Source organism: Lasioglossum baleicum, chromosome 4 (genome assembly GCF_051020765.1).
Source record: "Lasioglossum baleicum chromosome 4, iyLasBale1, whole genome shotgun sequence".
Classification (NCBI taxonomy): domain Eukaryota; kingdom Metazoa; phylum Arthropoda; class Insecta; order Hymenoptera; family Halictidae; genus Lasioglossum; species Lasioglossum baleicum.
This window is the reverse complement of record NC_134932.1, coordinates 10,576,887-10,594,603: the sequence shown is the minus strand read 5'-3', so window position 1 is coordinate 10,594,603 and position 17,717 is coordinate 10,576,887. Positions and strand designations below refer to the sequence as shown.

The window sequence follows — 17,717 nt, the reverse complement described above, 5'->3', positions numbered from 1 at the left end:
GCAATTTCGCCAACGTGGTGGTGTAGCCTTCGAAAACCGCTTCGAAGACTTCGAAACTTGGAAGTTCCCTTCGAATCCTTTGAATCTGCGAAGAGTCGAAGCTTCGGAAAAGTAACAGCCCTATTGCGGCAGCATGTACCTGTCGCAGCTTTATGCTTCCGAATAATGCAAATTACGCCTCGTAAACGTAACAATAGGAATTTTGAGGCCGATCGCGGCCTAGATTGATTTTTTATCTAGCGCTTTCGACTACTGAAAAATTTTCGCATTATCGAGGAATGAGAAGGTGCATCCCGCGCCCTTGCAATCCGGGAAAAACGAGTCAACCCCTCAACACCAGATTTGTATCTTGAAAATCCCAGCGGTAAAACTCGAAGTTTCAGTGTGACTGTGCCGGGTCGAATAGATGAAAACGGAAAGAGGACTCTCGCGATCGCGAACGAGACCGTGTGGGAATCCGCGGGTTGTGAACCGGTTCGATTTGAGAATAATCAAGATCGGTTGTCGCAGTCGGTATTGTTAAACAGGCGAGCACAGGCCGAGTGGAGTGAAATCAGTCGTTTCGCGGCTCGGGGAGACGGGCTCCCAGCGTTAACATTTCGAGCGCGTCACGATCACGTTAGAGGCGGCATAAATTAAGGGCCTGGCCGGGGAGAAGGCGGATACACAAACCGGCACCGTTCGAAAGAGAGAACACGGCCCCGCCGCCGCCGCCGCCACGCTGGTGGTTATTATTCACGGTAGATTTCTAAAGCGAACAACGAACGAACGGCCGCGCGTCGCGTTACCAATGATCGGTCAACGGATAGTTTATCGGCCACGAAAACACGCGAGAGCCGAACGCGGACATGATTTAAACGGCCGCGAACCATTGGCCGCACTCGCGTCCACGCTCCCATGAGCGCTAACTTTCGACCGTGAACGGACTGCTGCACTTAGGCGCAATCGATATGCAACCGGCGAGCATCTTTCCGCAATTTTTCTCCTATCATGCCACCATTTGCTTTCCTGCAATTCTTGTGGAACTCCGTTCACATAGAACGATCGCTCAACACCGTGCTTTGCAATTTTTACTGCGGGTCTATTAAACAAACTGCATTTTAAAAATTGTTGTTACGATTAGACAGCGGATCTTCATGCAGAATAAATTTTTTTTTACTGGGATTGCAACGAACCGAAGCGAAATGGAAGTTGGTACTTCTATACATATATGTAGTACGATCGCTGAACATCGTGCTTTACAATTTTTACTGCGTGTCTATTAAATAAACTGCATTTTAAAAATTGTTGTTACGACTAGACAGCGGATCTTCATGCAGAATAAAATTTTTTGTTTACTGCAATTGCAACGAACTGGAGCGAAATGGAAGTTAGTAAATACTTCTAATATGGTTTTTCCTGTTTTAAATCACACCTAATCCATTTTTGTCATAAATGCATAAAATCCGCTGTCTAGTTACGATGACCTTCGTCTTCGAGTTTGTGTAACTTTTATGAGAATCGGCGTGGCGCCGTGTTCATAAAAATCGATAGAAGTCTAAGGGACGACTAAACCGATTACTTAGTCATTAGGAGGGACTTTCGGGTAATACATAATAATTAATAGGATTTCCGAGGGCGCTGTTGCAAAGGTTAATTCGTTTCCCCGGTAATGGACGCGGGAATGACCAACAAACCGGCTAATGGACGTTCCAGTACGGCGTGAGGTTAAACATTATAGATAACTCGATATAGAGAGAGGGAGAGAGAGTCGTCTCGGTTTAAGTACGGTTTAGTGTTGTTTATCGTTGATAGCGATCGATCAGCAATCCCCACGATCTCTCGGAACAACGACCCAGGTATACATTCTACATACGTATATACAGTTCTGTATTTGTACCTGTCCAGAGACACGAATTCCGCGTTTCCCGGCAGATTTACGAGCCCGTAAAACCCACTGTCCATTAACGACAGGTTTTTCACTTCACTTTCTCGACCGCCACGAATTTGTTGCGCCACACACCGGCATCGAACCGAGTTCTCACGGCTCTCACGGCTCCCACGGCCAAAAAGACAAAATCGGTCCCGATCATACTCCTCCGATCACAAAAAAAATCCGTCGGGTCGTTACGGGCGAGTTTATTGAAATTCGACGTGAGAACACGTTGTAGAGTCTCCTAAACTCGCCTTCCTCGAGCTGAATGTTTCGTTGAAATCTTTCCACGTAGCAGTGCTTCAATAATTTATAATTTATATAACAATTATATTCCAGATCACTGAAGATCTTGTCCGCTGAATCGTTTTGAACACGATCAAAATTTTTCGCATCAAATTAAGGATGAATATTCCTTTATGTCGATCGTAGATAGTGCGAATAAACAATTTAATGATTTCGGCGCCACAGGTTCAATCATTAAATTAAGGATGTACTGGTTTGAACGAATTTCTTATGAACAATTTACACTCGAATAAATGTAGAAAAGGAAGGAAGGAACCCTGTTTCTCTTATCGTCCGAGGACGCGACGACCATCGGCCCCCGTTAGCGTACGAAAAATCCCACCGAATCCTGGTCAGAATAGAGGAACAGAATAGACGGCGTCAGAAGTGACAATAGTTAATCATACGATAAGATAAAGCGTTCCGAATTCTGAAGAAAGGAAAAGAAACTGTGCCACGGCACCGCGATTGCAACACCTGTGTATTATGCGTGGAATTCCAGCGAAGACGCTCTGGAGTCTTGCGTAACGAAGACACACCCTTTGTAAATACAAGCTTGTCGAACGTGTTAGTCGAAAATACGACGGAAACATCTGAGATCTGTCACGAGCGTAATTCTTGCAGGTGACTTTGCAAGGAATGCTAGAATGTCCACGATAGCACACTGAAATCCTCGAATAAAGTTCCATCAACTCCGTATTAGCTTGAGGCAAAGTTCTATCTTTGGGTTATCGTTATCAACGTTTAAAGGAACTAGAGATCAACTAGAAGAACTCACAAACGAAATAATGAAGAGCAACTCATAAAGAAAATAAATCTCCGAAGCTTCCCTCGGCGAAATCTACTCCGAGAGATGCGTCTCCCAAGCGTTTCAGGCGGCACGTTGCCATCCTAGAGGACTGTCAGCTACCTAACTGTACTCCATCCCGAAATTACCATTCGGCATTCTCGGTACGCGACGAGTTTCCCAAAGCGAGGCCGAGGAGAGGCCTTGGAGAACTATGGTGGCCAAACCAGGGGCGAGAAGTCTCCACCTTTCAGGAATCGATCGGAGCCGTTCAAAGAATGGTCCTGATGTCTCTCCCAAGGCCAGGACCGGCGTAGACAGTAGCCGGGGACGTGTCGGTCCATGATCGAGGCCCGAAAAAAGGTCGATCGGCACAATCGACGCTGGTGGTGGTTCCCGTAGGAATTCCTCTGGAACGTGTCGACGGCACGCAACCAGGGATTAGGCGAGAGTCCGAGACGAGAATCGGTCCCTTTCTCGGCTCTAGATTGTCCCACCCCCGCGGCGTCCGACGATTCAACCCCCTCCGACGCGTGAGCGAGAAAAAAGTCGGGCTATAACCCCCCCAAACTGTAACGGCCAGTACCCCGCCAACGGAATCTCTCGAATTCCTTTTCACCTGGTGAACGCGAGCGGGCATCCGTCCCGCACATTTCACAATTCTGGGAACAGAGGAGTTGTTAGGGGTTGTTCGCCCCCGCACAGGTGACTGGCAAATGCTCGGAATTTATGGTTCCAAGTTTCCACGTGACAGTCGATCGGCGCCAGGCCTGTTGCTGAATTTTAGGTATTGCTGTGTTGACCATCCATTTTTTTTTAATGCAATAAAGATCATCCAGCTTCAGTGCCCGCTCTAGTGGTCACGTCGCCCCGGACAAAAAGGCAAATTGTCGCCCCTTAAGAATATATATATATTTTTTAAATAAAGGGGTACATATTTTTAATCTCTTCAATAAAAATCAAATCATTTTATTTAAATTTTAATAAAAGCAAATTTACTATTAATATTGGGTATTTAACACATCAATATTATTCTCACACTTACAAATGTCCGGGTTGCTTCCCCCTAAAGCGGGCCCTGCCACCTTTCTGGTAAAATATTTTTATATCGTAATTAGACTGAGAGTAGATACGTATCATTCTCTCGTCTCGCATTCATCTGCGTCAGATCGATCTAATCGGCGACCTTCCAGTATATTTCCCAAGCGGCGCGCTCTTGGTGCTTAATTATAGCGGCGTAATAGAGGTGTCGACGATGAAAACAGATTTACTCGCGTCCGGCTCCCGTAAATCTGGTTACACCCGCTCCTCCCCCCGCGGCTCTCTCTGCACCATATCCTCGCTTGACGTCACGGTTTTCCGCGCGCGCAGAAAATTACGCAAAAATGCAGTGCGACCCGCACCGTGCCGGGGACCCGAGACCGTGTGCTCGCGCGGGAAAGTGGAAACACACACGCTCTTGCTTATCCAGCACTTTCCACGACCGAGAATTTTCTCCGTCTGCCTGGCGGAATCCTCCTTGGCCGACTCGCCGAGGGAATTATGGGAGCGCGAACGAGGAAAAAGTAGCGCGAATTGAATCGTTGCTGGAAACGCTTCCAAGTCGACCGCTGTCATTTTTCCAAGTACGCGAGTAGTTTTTACTGCGAAATTTGGCTGCAAGCGCGCAAGAAAGTGTACGGCGAAATTGAGAGAGAGATTGTTTGATACTCACAAGCAATTGTACAGGAGGGAATCGACGATTTTGACAGTGAAACATGTGGCACCGTTCAAGCAGTACCATTCCGCATAATCCGGAGGACACGTGTACATGTGGAATGTGATGTTCGGTCGAGGCGTCGGCGTCGGCGGCCGTGGCTTCGGCGTCGACCGCGACGAACAGGCGTCTGTTAATAAAAACAACAAATTATTCAACTTTTTAACACACCATCTTAACCTCTCTCGCTAAGAAAAACTCTCCGCAAGAAAAGAGCGTGTAAAACGTATCTGTACTCTCTTGGAGGCGATTTCTTTTCATCGTAAACCACGTTCTACAAAGTATTTCGCAAATACAGTCGCGAACTAATTGGCGAAAAAACCCACGGATAAATTCTGGAAAAATCGCTATCGGGTTCCAGATAAACTCTTATCAAATCTAATCGAACGATAAAAATCGAGATCGGATAATCGGACACCGAGGCGGAAGGATGAAACGAAGTCGGTTCAATGAGAATGCGACGCGTTAATTCCAGGGTTTATCGAGTCGATTTTCCTGCGGAATCCAAAGGGACTCATTGTCCGGATTGGTCTGCGATTGTCCCGTGAAACAGTGGATCGATGAAAGCGCGGCGAGAAACCGGCCGAACGGCGAATTCGCTCGATTAAGTTGTGTAACGACCAAAGGCCAAGCATCGTTTATCCCATTACCGGTTACGAACGAGAGGCGAATTGTCGAATGGGGCTTTAGAAATTCCGACGGCTTCGAGGTTCGCCGAGCACAAAAGGCCCCCTTTTGCGCACACCCCGAAAAACTTAACTCCCGATGTACCATTCTCGAAGGAGAACCCCGGCTCCTTTTGTCGTTAATTTATGTTAAACCCCCCCTGGACATTTTTCATATTGTCAGTCGCCACCGTTTCTCATTGATCCGCTTGTTTAAGCTCCCGCGACAAATGGATCGATGAACATCCATCGCCGCCGTTCTTCATTTCGAATGAAGAAACATTCAAAGAATCGAGAAGTGTACCAACAAATTTTTACTTTGCATAAAAATCCGCAGTCTACTAATGATACTCGTATTTGCAGCGAGTTTGCTGTCCAAAAGTAAACGATGACAAAGATTCTAGGACTCCGCTTTCCCTGGAATGCCTGAAATTCCCCGTCGATCTTATCACTCGTCGTGACAAATCGTTATCCTTATCGGTTGCTTCGATGTTCTCAATATTTGCTGGGGATTGCCAGTGAAGCGGCTTTAATTTTCGTATTTGCTTGGGTCAAATAAAACTTGTGTCGTTCGTAACGGTGTTCTAGTCTTTTAAAATGTAGTCGGTTCGCTAGTAAAGAAAGCTGTGATAACCTATAGCTAATACCGTTATACTAACATTCCGGAAATTCAGAAATAAGTCTACAAAAATAAGGACACAATATTTTCCAAATCGATCAAAAATATATAAAAAAAATTTTTTTTAACCACACTTATGTTAAAATTCTGGGGAAAAATATTATTAATCATTTAACTGGATTAGGTATTTTATGGAGAACCAGGACAAAAATTATTTTTTCCTTTGTAGTGCATTTTAATATAAGCGTTGTTTTTAAAAAGTTTCATCTATGTATTTTATTTTTTACTTTTATTGTCATCGGAATCGATTGTATATACAAAATATCAGCAAGATTGGACTATGAGAAGAGGTTTAAAATTCGATTACAAGATTTGACGCATACAACAACACGGCAAGTTAATATAAGCGTGGTAAAAATGTGCACGGAAATTCAAAAATTATTTTACAAATTTACAACAAAGCGAAAAATTCTTTTGACCCCCAGATCTTTTTGTCCAACCAAGGGCCACGTTAGTCCCTGAAAATTCGTCATCGCATCGGATCCTGTGTCAGTCGAAAATGCAGATTCTGCTCGCGTTTTTGATGCAACGGGGAAAAAAACGACGATCATCGAAGAAAAAATTGCGCAAATATCCAACGTGTTCAGACAAGGGAAAAAAGTGGTCTGAGGAACGCGAGGAACGCGGAATCCACCCGTCGATCTGAGAAAAATATTCGCAGATGCTATGCAAGGGTGGCGACAGAGGAGAGAGCATGACGTTCCTGTGCACAACGCCGGTGCACGTTGCATCCACCCGTGCGGCGAGTTGCTATCTGTCACCTGTTCTAATTCTTGCAATCTGCCGCACATCGGGGACCGAGCAAGGCCCGAACAAGGCCCGAACTGTTCTACCCGTGTCTGGCGACTTCGACATGCATTTTTTCGACGATCTTCAACACTCGACTTCAAGCAAAGTTGCTTTAAAAGAGTGTAACAGATTCGATTGCAACCTTTGAAGAAAATAAACTAGTCATCTTGTGCACACGAGTGCGAATAAATTTTCGAAAACTCCGTTCGCGAGAAGCAGTTCTTATCGTTCGACTGAATTATGCGCACTGTGAATAATATCAGAAAATTAAGACGTGCCTACGTGCAAGAGAAGGGTGATAATCATCTACAAGAAGCAAATGTAAGTCACGTAACAATGTTGAACACTTAATCGCTACTTTGGAACTATGGAAACAGATGTCTGAGTCACCGTAGATTGCGCTGCATGTTAATCCTAGAAAGTTTAATAAAAGGCCGTCAGTGCGTTTTACTTTTCGAAGAACGTGAGAAGGGTTGAAAAATTAAATTTAAACTTCTCGAATGAAACCAAACACAACCATCGCGTATCGGTCTAAAAAATGAGTTGCATATCTGAAGTTTGCAGGTCTTGGTCGCATTTCGGAGTCGTGGGCCTGTTTCGCGTAGGCCCGTAGCAATAAACGCAGTAATTACGTGAAACGGGGGTTAATTCCGTTCGAAAGGGGTCTTGGAGGGTTCGGGCACCGTTCTTCAGCGTGCATCTGTGTACGATCGCGAGTGTCATAAGGGTTAATAGCTTCTTCCTTCTCGTCGCACAAAAGCACGCGTCCATTTCGTTTAACCGTGGCTACCCGGTCATTTCGACGAGCGACGCTGTGACGACGATATATCGCGTATATCGCACAATTCTGGAACCGGTCCGCGATGGATTCGTGGCATGTGTTCGATATATTCGGCAAATAATTCGGGGGGCCCCCGGTATGCACCCGTAATCGCGGGGCCACCGATGTTTCAACGTCGCGCGCGTGTCTCGCAATCTGTCGCTCCCCGATGAATCGAGAGAGAAAGAGAGAGAGAGAGAGAGAGAGAGAGAGAGAGAGAGAGAGAGGATCGCGTGCCCCCACAGTGCCATTTTGGCCACGCTAATTGAAGCTACCCTTTTTACGGGACCGTCAAGATGCCTAACGGCACCTGTAAAGCCGCACCGAAGTTTTCGAGCCCCGTCGCCGAAGCCTAAAGATATTTTTATTGACCGCGTTCGAAATGAGACACGAATCCCCCTTGAAATATTCTCTGAGAGATCTCCTATCACTGGTTCTACCGGTTCACATGTTCCTTCACAGTGTCACTAATATCTGGATTCACATCACTGTTCCTCGATATGCATAGTCCACGAGACACATTCGACGAAGAAAGTCCAAGACCGATGCGCACTGAAACTGATTCTCCGTAGGGCGGGACCAAACTACCCCCTCGAATTCCACTAGTTCACTTTCGAGGATCACAATTTCGTAACACAGGCTACTCGATTGAATATAGCTGTTACTTTTACCGATTAATTGTACTGCTGCAACCTCTAACGCGATACTAGACCACCCGCCCTGCATCGAACGTCATTGTTACACTTTCGAAGATCACGATCGCTGGCCACGTACTGCCGAGCCAAAAATTGCTAGGAAAACCAGGAACGAAATTCAAAGAAGAAACTACTCCGTCGTGTTAGCCTAACCACAGCTGTACCGCGCGGCCCGTGCAGAGCCATCACAAAAATCCTCTCTGGCCCATCGCTCCGGGACCCGGCGTGTTCGAATCGCGAATAGAAAAACCGATATAAAAAAAGAGAGGAGCACTAACCTGCTATGCCGAAGAGCGTGTAAGAGAGGATGAGTAGAGTGGCGAGGTAGGGTGGGATCCTGCATCCTCTCGTCATGGCAGTGACGGTGGCAGGATTGTCTTGGTTGGTCGCATCCGCGTGTCGTTCTGTGGTTCTGTCGACGCGATCGACGACGTCTTCGTGTCTCTGTTCCCGGTCGCTGGGAGGCCTGTCGTCGGGCAGGAGTTCGTGTGTCGGATGCAGATGAGTAGGACGACTGCTGCTCCGAGTAGTCGCCGTAGCCGCAGGGTATTGACAAGAAGACTGTCGGGTTTGACACCGATGCGAACGGTGCTGGGGATGATGATGGTGATGATGGTGTAGGTGATGTAGCTCGTGGATGTCGCGGTGACGAGCGGCGTGTGGCTGTTCCTGGCAGGTAGCCTCATCGTCGGGTTCCTCGTCGACGAGGAGCAGCTCGTCGCTAGCCGCTACCACGGTGTCCCTTCGCTGGTGACATCGGTGGCGCTGCTGATAACGATGATGGTGTCCGTAGCGACGTTGTTGCTGTTGCTGTTGTTGTTGCAACTGATGAAGAGGATGATGGGGTCGGTGGTGGTAGTTGGTGGTACTGCTGTCGCTGCAGCAGACCTCGCCATCCGCCACCGGTGAACTGACCTCCTCGAGCACGCTCGCTCCGACTCCGACCGATACTTCGCATCCTCCTACTCCCCTACCTTCGGCTGGCAGGCCAGCACAGGCTTCTCCCACCCCCGCAACAACGGCGACAGCGGTGCAGGCAGCGGCAGCAGCCTCTTCTGTTTCCTCAACGGCACGAGCTCTACCACCTGGCCCCGAGCTACGGCGCACGTGCCGCCGCCTCCCTGTAACCAAATATCCAAGCCAGAACCCGGCCGTTTACAGTGTGTTTTATCTCCGCCGGCCTCTACTTGATCTAGCCGGCTGATCCACGCACTCACACAACCATACCAAGCACACACCATGCGCACCGGGCGAGATCCGGGGGTAGCACCACCTAGGTTTAGGGGTTCGCCGTGCTTTCACGTAATGGGGAGGATTTTGGGGACGATGCGGTGAATCGGAGAGGTGGCTTTTTTCGCTATTGGCTTCTTCGGGACTGTGGATATGCTAGGTTCTAACGTTAATCCGTTCGGTTCTACATATATGTTCTACATATATGTTCTACATTGGAGGATTTAGTTTGTAATATATAAAATGTTGGTGGCAATGTAACAAATTGTATATACTCCCCATCGAAAGAGTCCACTTCCGCAAATGATACGAGGTTCCGTTCGTACACGCACATGTTGCCCCCAATACTTCCACTTTAGACGAGCTTTACAGAAAGCAATACCGTAAAGGAATGCATAAATTGGACTAAAACAATCGAATATATACGATTAGAAGAAGAAAAGTGGGAGTTTGAGGCTACCATGGTACGATACGAGAAATGCTTATGGGCTCTGATGATAAGAAATAATACTTATGTCAATGATTGACTATCGGTCGTGCAGACTGGTCGTGCAGACGTTATCGAAAGAATTCTTATGCAACATTTCAAAAGTACTGAAATATCGCAGCTAAAATAAATTTTAAAGCGTGTCCTTCAGAAGCTCGTGGTTTTTGAGCCGTTTCGTATAAACCTTAAACCTAAACGCTACGGTCACGTTTTAGAACGAACAAACGAATGTTTGTGTCAATCAAAAAATTGATAAAGATCAAAATTGCACCTCAATCGAGTCACTTCCCAGAACAGTCTGCGGGAATTTTCGTCGTGAGAGAGGAAGTCTCATTTTATTTCTCTCAATTATGGTCCCAACTTTCGCAAATTAACTGTGCGGGTTGCATGTTCGTTGCCAGTCGAATCTCTTTTAGAACACCGATTTCCGTAATTTTTCCAGGAAACTTTCCGGCGCAGCTATCGAGGAGAATTTTCGATCACACTACATATAAAGTTTGATAATTCGAGAATAACGATAATTCCTCGCGAAACAACAGGGTTTCCATTCCGTGAGACTGTTCTATCGGGGCGGGCACGTTAGAACGATTCACCTAGTTCTGATTTCGCTCCGACTGTAAAAACTCGTGGAAACTTCTCGCGTGCGACAACGACGTTATTCGATGTCAACGGTTTATCGCTGTATGTATCCCGGTGGAACGTATTTATTCAATATCAAAGGGGTTATTTTTGTGGGACGCTTGGACGTTGCGGAAACTCGGAACTAGGGTACAGTAGTTCCTTGCTTTAATTTCCTGTTGATGTTCTTGCGAGATACGGAGGTCTTGTTTTTCTTTTTTTTAAGTTATTGTACTTTTATTCGGAGCGATAGACGTGGACTTTTTTGCATCTTGATAAATTAACACGTTGCTGAAACGTGCACTACCCAGCTATTTCTATTCTTATCGATATTTAGCAGTTAAAAAAATATAGGTATTTTTCTGTTGTCGGGTATTAAAAATATCGAGACACGGAATGGACATCAATTTTCATTTTTCTATCGCGCAATTGTGAACAACAAAGAAATTCGAAGGCATAATTTCGGAACTCGGTAAAAATGGAATTGAATTAAAAAATGCTTTACCGTTCTCGCTGGACAGTCGCAAAAATTCTCCAAGAAGTCTCCGCAGAATGTTTCAATTTCTTAAGAATTCCTCGGTGGTATCGGTTCGGTAAACGATCCCACAAAGACTAAAGTATGACCAGACCCCGGCCCAGGAATTCCTCAATACCTTACCCCGTAAAAAATCATCCAGTCAATCAACCATCAAACTCGAATCCCCATCGAAATTCCCCGAGTCACCCCGAAATTCCCTGCATCGGGTCTACCTGCTGTCCGAGGCGCGCGCCAATCGTCCGAAAAATTCTTTGTAAGCGAATCGCGATCACGAACGACCGTAAAGGTGTCCACGAGAGGAGAAGGGGAGCGAGGGAGCGAGAGAGGCTAACAGAGAGAAAAAAAAGGAGAATTTCACGCGTCGCGTGGCCACGCGACACAAGATACCCATGCGGCGCATGGTGTTTTTTTTTTTAATCTAGCCGAACACAACATAAAGGAAGTTATTAACCAAACATGTGCACTGTTCAAAATTTAGAAATAAAACAATATCAATTTTCTAATCGTCGCTAGAGGTAAAACAAGATAATAACGACTACTTAATTTCAATGTTCGGACCAGTGTCAAGCACCTGGATCATCGAAATTCAATTTCGTGAAGATTGCTGGAACATCAAACAGCGGAACAGACGCCGAGAGGCAAATATTGTCCCTAAACTGGGGAACTAGGGGGTGGTATGTAAACCAGACGAACAGGGGCACGCGAACGCGATACTTTTGTCGAAAGGGCCCCGGTCAAATCTGTTTCCCGAAAAGTCCCCAGTTTTCCTTGTCGGGCCCGGAATAACCATTGTGTTTGCGTGTCCCCGGTGGTTAACGGCCGCATTGTCCGGTCTGTTTGCAGGGAAAATATTTGCCGCGAAGAGAAATTGTTTTCTGCTCTTTTTCCTTCTCCTTTCACCCCCTTTCCACCCTCTTAATGCCATCTGCGCGAGCGTCGATTATGCCCCCCCGTGATTGGATCAGATTCCACCAGCCTCCCGTCGAGAGACTCGTTTCCGCTTTTCCAACAGATTTTCTAGCTCGGCCATTGTTAACCTGGCCGCCACACAGTGGCCCATTTGGCCTGAAAAGGTGGAGAAAAGTCGATTTCTAAGTTTTTGCGTATAACATTTTTGTTGTCCGTCGTAGTTAAAGGTCTGAAGAATAAGGCTTCAGTGCTGTTTTTTAAACTTTTAGAATTTTAAGGCGCACTTTGCGTTCTTAAACAGTCTCTAAAACAGCGTCCGCTCATTGGCGATTTTCAAGTGTTTTAAGGAAAATTGTGTAAATTCTTGTGTTACAAAAGTTTTTCAGGTAGATGTACAGTGCACTTTCGCACAGATTTCATTTTGTGTTATCATCTAAATTAGTATAGTTATTAATATTTGAATATTACCAATAATTCTGTAAGTTTTTTTACGATTACAAAACTTTATTGACGATTTTGTTATAGTTCTGTGCGAGTCTGGATGCTCGTTCTGGTCTCATTACATTCGGTAAAGATTTGCGATTATAAACCAACAAAATTTGATTCCGACTATGTCCGAATTGAAATTTTATAGCTAATTTAGTATTAAGCGTTTTGCAGCGTTTCACCTACGCCTGTACGTTCGGCTACGCTTGGCCTCGAATGAAGAAGAAACATTATCTGAGGAAGAAATTTCTCATGTATTTTCCGATGAAAATTAATGGTAATAATTTTAAAATTCTCATAATATACCGGGTGAGTAATTTAAAGTGAAACAGACGTATATCTTGGAAATGAAGCATTTTGGAGAAAAATGTTCGAGACAAAAGTTGTATGGTTTCAAGGGGGACATAAAGCGGTGTCATTGACTTGGGTAGTCGTTTGAAAATCACTTCAGTTTCTTAAATAGAACTCCCTACTTTTTATTGCTTATTCTTGTAGCTTTCGAGAGCTTTCCGAAAGACTATAATAAAATATTTTTTCCCTAAATATATTTCAAGTAACATATAAGGCTTACAAGTGACAGTTAAAATATTCCACTATCGCCACGCTTTTTCATGGGTTCTCGATAATCTGAGGAAAAAATGTTTCGAACAAAAGAGGAACAATATTCAGACGTCTACAAATTTCAATATATGAAAGTTGGAAAAAAATTTTCTTTTACAGAAAAAACCGAGGTAAATTTGATTTTTTAAATGCCAAAATCTATTTTGGATTTCATAATGTTGTAAGCTGATCTTAAAACGAATCCAAAGATATGTAATATTATAACCTTGAGCCTACAAATAACGCTAAAATAGTTTTTTTCCAATTTTTTCTGGTCAAATAGATTTACTGTGCGCCATCTCGCTTGGCAGGGGTCGCGACGTACATTGCAACCCCTTGTTGTCAGGAATGGCAGTGAAAGTTGGTAGAAAAGTTTTTTTTAAATATTGTTAAAACAGTAGTGGTGGCTCTTGGATAGGGCTGCCAGAAATGTTTTATCCAAATATAGAAGAAGTAGTGAAAACTGCAATTATGTATGTATATGAGATAGGCTCAAAATATAGGAGTTCAAGTAAAAGAGGTACACAGCACATTTTAAACTTTTTCATTCAAACGAAGATTTTTGATTCTATTCAATAGATTCTATTCAAATATGATACAGGAGATCAAGTTCAAATATAGAAGACTCATATCAAATATAGAAGATCTGGCAACCCTACTTTTGGACCACATTGTACAAATAAAATTTGTATTCAATATCCATTGCTCACAGTTGATGGAGGCAATTTTTATTTTGTTAAAAGATCCACTTGCAGGGCAAAAATAATAGCAAATAATATTGCATAAGTAATTGACTAAAGATGCTTTACGTCACCAGTCAATTTTCCTTCGCAAGTTCGATTATTTTCCAGCGGTGATTTGCGTACGTGAAACGAACGGCAACGCTTTGTCACCCGATCCGATAAATCCATGTGTTAGTCGACCGCGTCCGAGATCGAAAACAACTCTCGATCGCGCGCTGCCGATACGATCTTAACCGGAATTGTTTTTCAGAAGACATTCCAGATTTCACGACGACCTTGTCCCACTAACTGCCCTGTGTGTCGTAAGCCACGAACGATATGGCTCGCCGAGAAAGATCGCGTTAATTGCCACGGATTTTCTTCTCGACACTTTTTCACACGCCGGCAAAAACTCGGAAAAGTATCCTGCCCGCGGGCGATACGTTTCAATTAACCCTCTTATTGTGTTCCCGCAACTGCTTGCACGCTTGTTTCTTATGAGTTGACGCTCGGATCGAAAACAGCTTACGAAAAAGCGGAACAAACGTCTTAATTCACAGGTGTTTCGCGATTCTGCAAAAACCGACAGTAGGATAGAATACAAGTAGTATTCATTTGTGCGGTCGTGGACCCTGCGAACAATTACCGGGAACGGTTTCTTCTGACAAATGACTCAGTGTTCACGATTTTGCATTTCGCGCAGAGAAAATCAAATTAAGCTGGCAAAAGTGATATTTTGAAATTCGATTTTGTAAGATCGATAGTCGGCGAACGTGCGATACAATGTCCAGTACAATTTATAATTGTTATTATTAGAGACTGCGAATCTTTATGCAAAATTAAATTTTCCACCCGAATCGCGAAAAACCGGAGTGACATAGAAATTTATTTTCACTCTTAATGTATTAAAAGTGTTTTTTTTTGTCTTATGTATTTAATGTTTTAAATTACACCTACTCATTTTTCTCATAAATGCATAAAACCCGGAGTCTAGTTACTATGTATGTTTTAAAATTCGTGGACCATCTTTTGGAGTGACTGCATCCTTTGATATTATTTCATAAATTAGTCTCAGGAATTCAATAATTATTTGTATTGATTTCTTGTCTTTTAAACCTTTTGATCTACTCGGAATCACCTGCAGGCTTGAACGGAGTTAGGCATTAATCGATTAAAATTTTAATCAAGGTTGATTGATTAATGTGTACGATTAAGAAACTAATCATCGAAAAATCGGCGATTGATCCAATCAATTCATGAAGTTAATCGTGAATCGTTGATTAAAAGAAGAAATCATTGAAAAATTGGTGATTGATTCAATCGATTGATGAAGTTAATCGTGAATCGTTGATTAATAGAAGAAATCATTGAAAAATCGGAGACCGATTCAATCGATTGTTGAAGTTAATCGTCAATTAACGATTTATAAGTATTTAATAGTTAACCGCAATTAACGACTAAAATAGGAGATTAATTGTTAATTGCGATTAACGACTGAAGTAGAAATTTATTCGTCAATCAATGATTTGCCCAAGTCTGTGCTTGAAATTATTTTTCCAGCGAAGATACGATGCTGTATTTATGAATGAAATGAATTAAATAGGATTTCTGTCGATATTAACATTGAGAAATTGGTTTAAGAATGGAGCACATGGTCCAGTTGAGAACACGGTGCTACCCGATCAGAATGCAGACTATCATGGGTGTTATGGGTGCGATGATTCAGAGGATCGTCGCGCGGTCTTCATCGCGGTAAATCAGCACCGGCAAGTATCGCAACATTTTCACGGAACTCGAGCGTGTCTCTCGTTGCTCCGGTTCGATTAGCATGTTAAACGTGACACACAAAACTGACGTCTTGCGTCAAATGTGACGTCAATCCTCGTTGAAACGTTCACGCCGCACCGTGGAGGGGTTAATGGTGTTCTTTGACACCGACTCAAAAAGATACCGGCGACGGTAACGAAGCATAATAATTCGATCCGACGATTTCCATCATAAATGCTGCGTGTTTCGATTCATCGTCGCAATCACAATATCTATAGAACGTTTTGTCATTAGTAACAATCGCCTATCGATCTATAGAACACAACGATCCTCTAAAAATTGAAAAAAACCGTTCCACATTCATTTTGTACGCATCTTTTGTTCCATTAAGACTGAATTTTGCAAAAAGTTTCTATTCGAATGAAGATTGTGTACAGGCTTGGAGCCTCGAGTCTAGACACTAGAGAGTTTCGGAGTGTTTATGAACAGATAATGAGCATAGTTTACGATTCTTTAGAGAATTGATTGTGCAAGACGCTATAGAACAGTTCGAAAGTTTGCTTGGAGCATTTTTAGGAACACTGGAAAATATTCTTTGTCAAGAAATAAATTTACCAACGACAACAGATGATAATAGAAAGTTTCGTTTTCACTGTCCGGAGTTTTCCCACACGAAATGCTGACGTTCGCCTAGATTTTTAGCAAATGAGTCCCCTGACAATTTGCAAAGACCTCGCGGCTGGAGAACAATCGTTATATCGCTATCGACGCAACTTCTAAAACGCCGAGGCGTCTCTCTGACTATCTTGACCCGAATCTGAGGCCGTATTTACAATCCAGCGACAAAAATTGTAGAAAAAAGTGGCTGTCGGTGGCGCGCGGCGAGGCGAGGCGAGGCGAGGCAAGCCGCGAGCTGCGAGAGCACCGGAAGTTACGGTAAAGTGCGTGCAATTAGAAAATAACCTAAATTCAAGGCGGTTCGCGGTTCGTGTTAAGAATGATCTCGCCGGGAAGGCGAAGAGGAGCGAGCAGAAGCGTTTAACGGCCCGTCGAGGAGGGAAATGGTCAATTATCAAGAGCAGACCACGTGGGCCGCACTTTAAGTCACCGGCCAGTGCAACGAGAACGACGTGTCACCTACTTATCACGAAATTTCGCATGTACCTCGTCGCGAATCACGCCTGATCCCTCCCGTAGCCCTCTTGCGTCATTATTAGACTGCGGATCTTTATGCAAAATAAAGATTGAAGGACACAGAAGCCAAATGAAAATTGTATTCTTCTTTTGACTATCCTATCAAACTGAAAATGATACATTGATGTCCTCAAATATTTTTAACATGTCTACTGCTTTAAATTGTACGTGGCCATTTTTGTCGTAAATGCATAAAATCGCAGTCTTGTCGTTATACAATCGTTGAATCGATCGAAATCGTCGAAACAATTGTCAGTTTTGGTCCCGTTCCTGATCGAACGTAACGTTAATTGGAGACTTCGATGCCAGCACAGGCGATGAACTATTGGAAGATCGTTGCAATTATTTTCACGACGAAGACACATTCCTTGAAAAATCCATTTAATTTGTGGATGAAACGTCGGGGTTCCGAAATCACATTTATCTGGAAAGAGGCGTGTAATTGTATCGATTAAGCTGGCTATCTTCGATATCGCTAAATCCCGTTTTCGATCGACGCGATGTAGAAATCGCGTTACTTCGAAGCGGATTTATTATTTTATCGGGTTCTCGCGAAGAGGCCGCGCGACAAGTGCAAACAAACGGAACGGTTTGATCGACAAGACGATGCGTCAACGCATCCGAGACCCTCGGATGGTTTCAGGACAAGTTTTCGAGTGCTTGCGCACTCGCCGGGAAACGTTCTTTCTTCTTCGTCCGTTCCCAGCGAAGAGGCGGACACACGTCGATAACTGTTGGGAAATTTCGCTCGTATAAATAGAATATCGAGGAAATATCG

The 17,717-nt window shown here is 44.1% G+C and overlaps 1 protein-coding gene across 1 annotated transcript in view; it reads right to left on the bottom strand.

Moving 5' to 3' along the window:
- The window catches only part of LOC143208329 (uncharacterized), a 70,740-nt gene that overhangs the window by 6,411 nt on the left and 46,612 nt on the right, over window positions 1-17,717 (bottom strand). The window contains exons 2-3 of the mRNA XM_076422689.1: window positions 8,667-9,509; window positions 4,699-4,870 (exon numbers count right to left, since the gene is read on the bottom strand). Of these exons, the coding sequence (XP_076278804.1) occupies window positions 4,699-4,870; window positions 8,667-9,509 (1,015 nt within the window). The remainder of the gene's footprint in view (window positions 1-4,698; window positions 4,871-8,666; window positions 9,510-17,717) is intronic.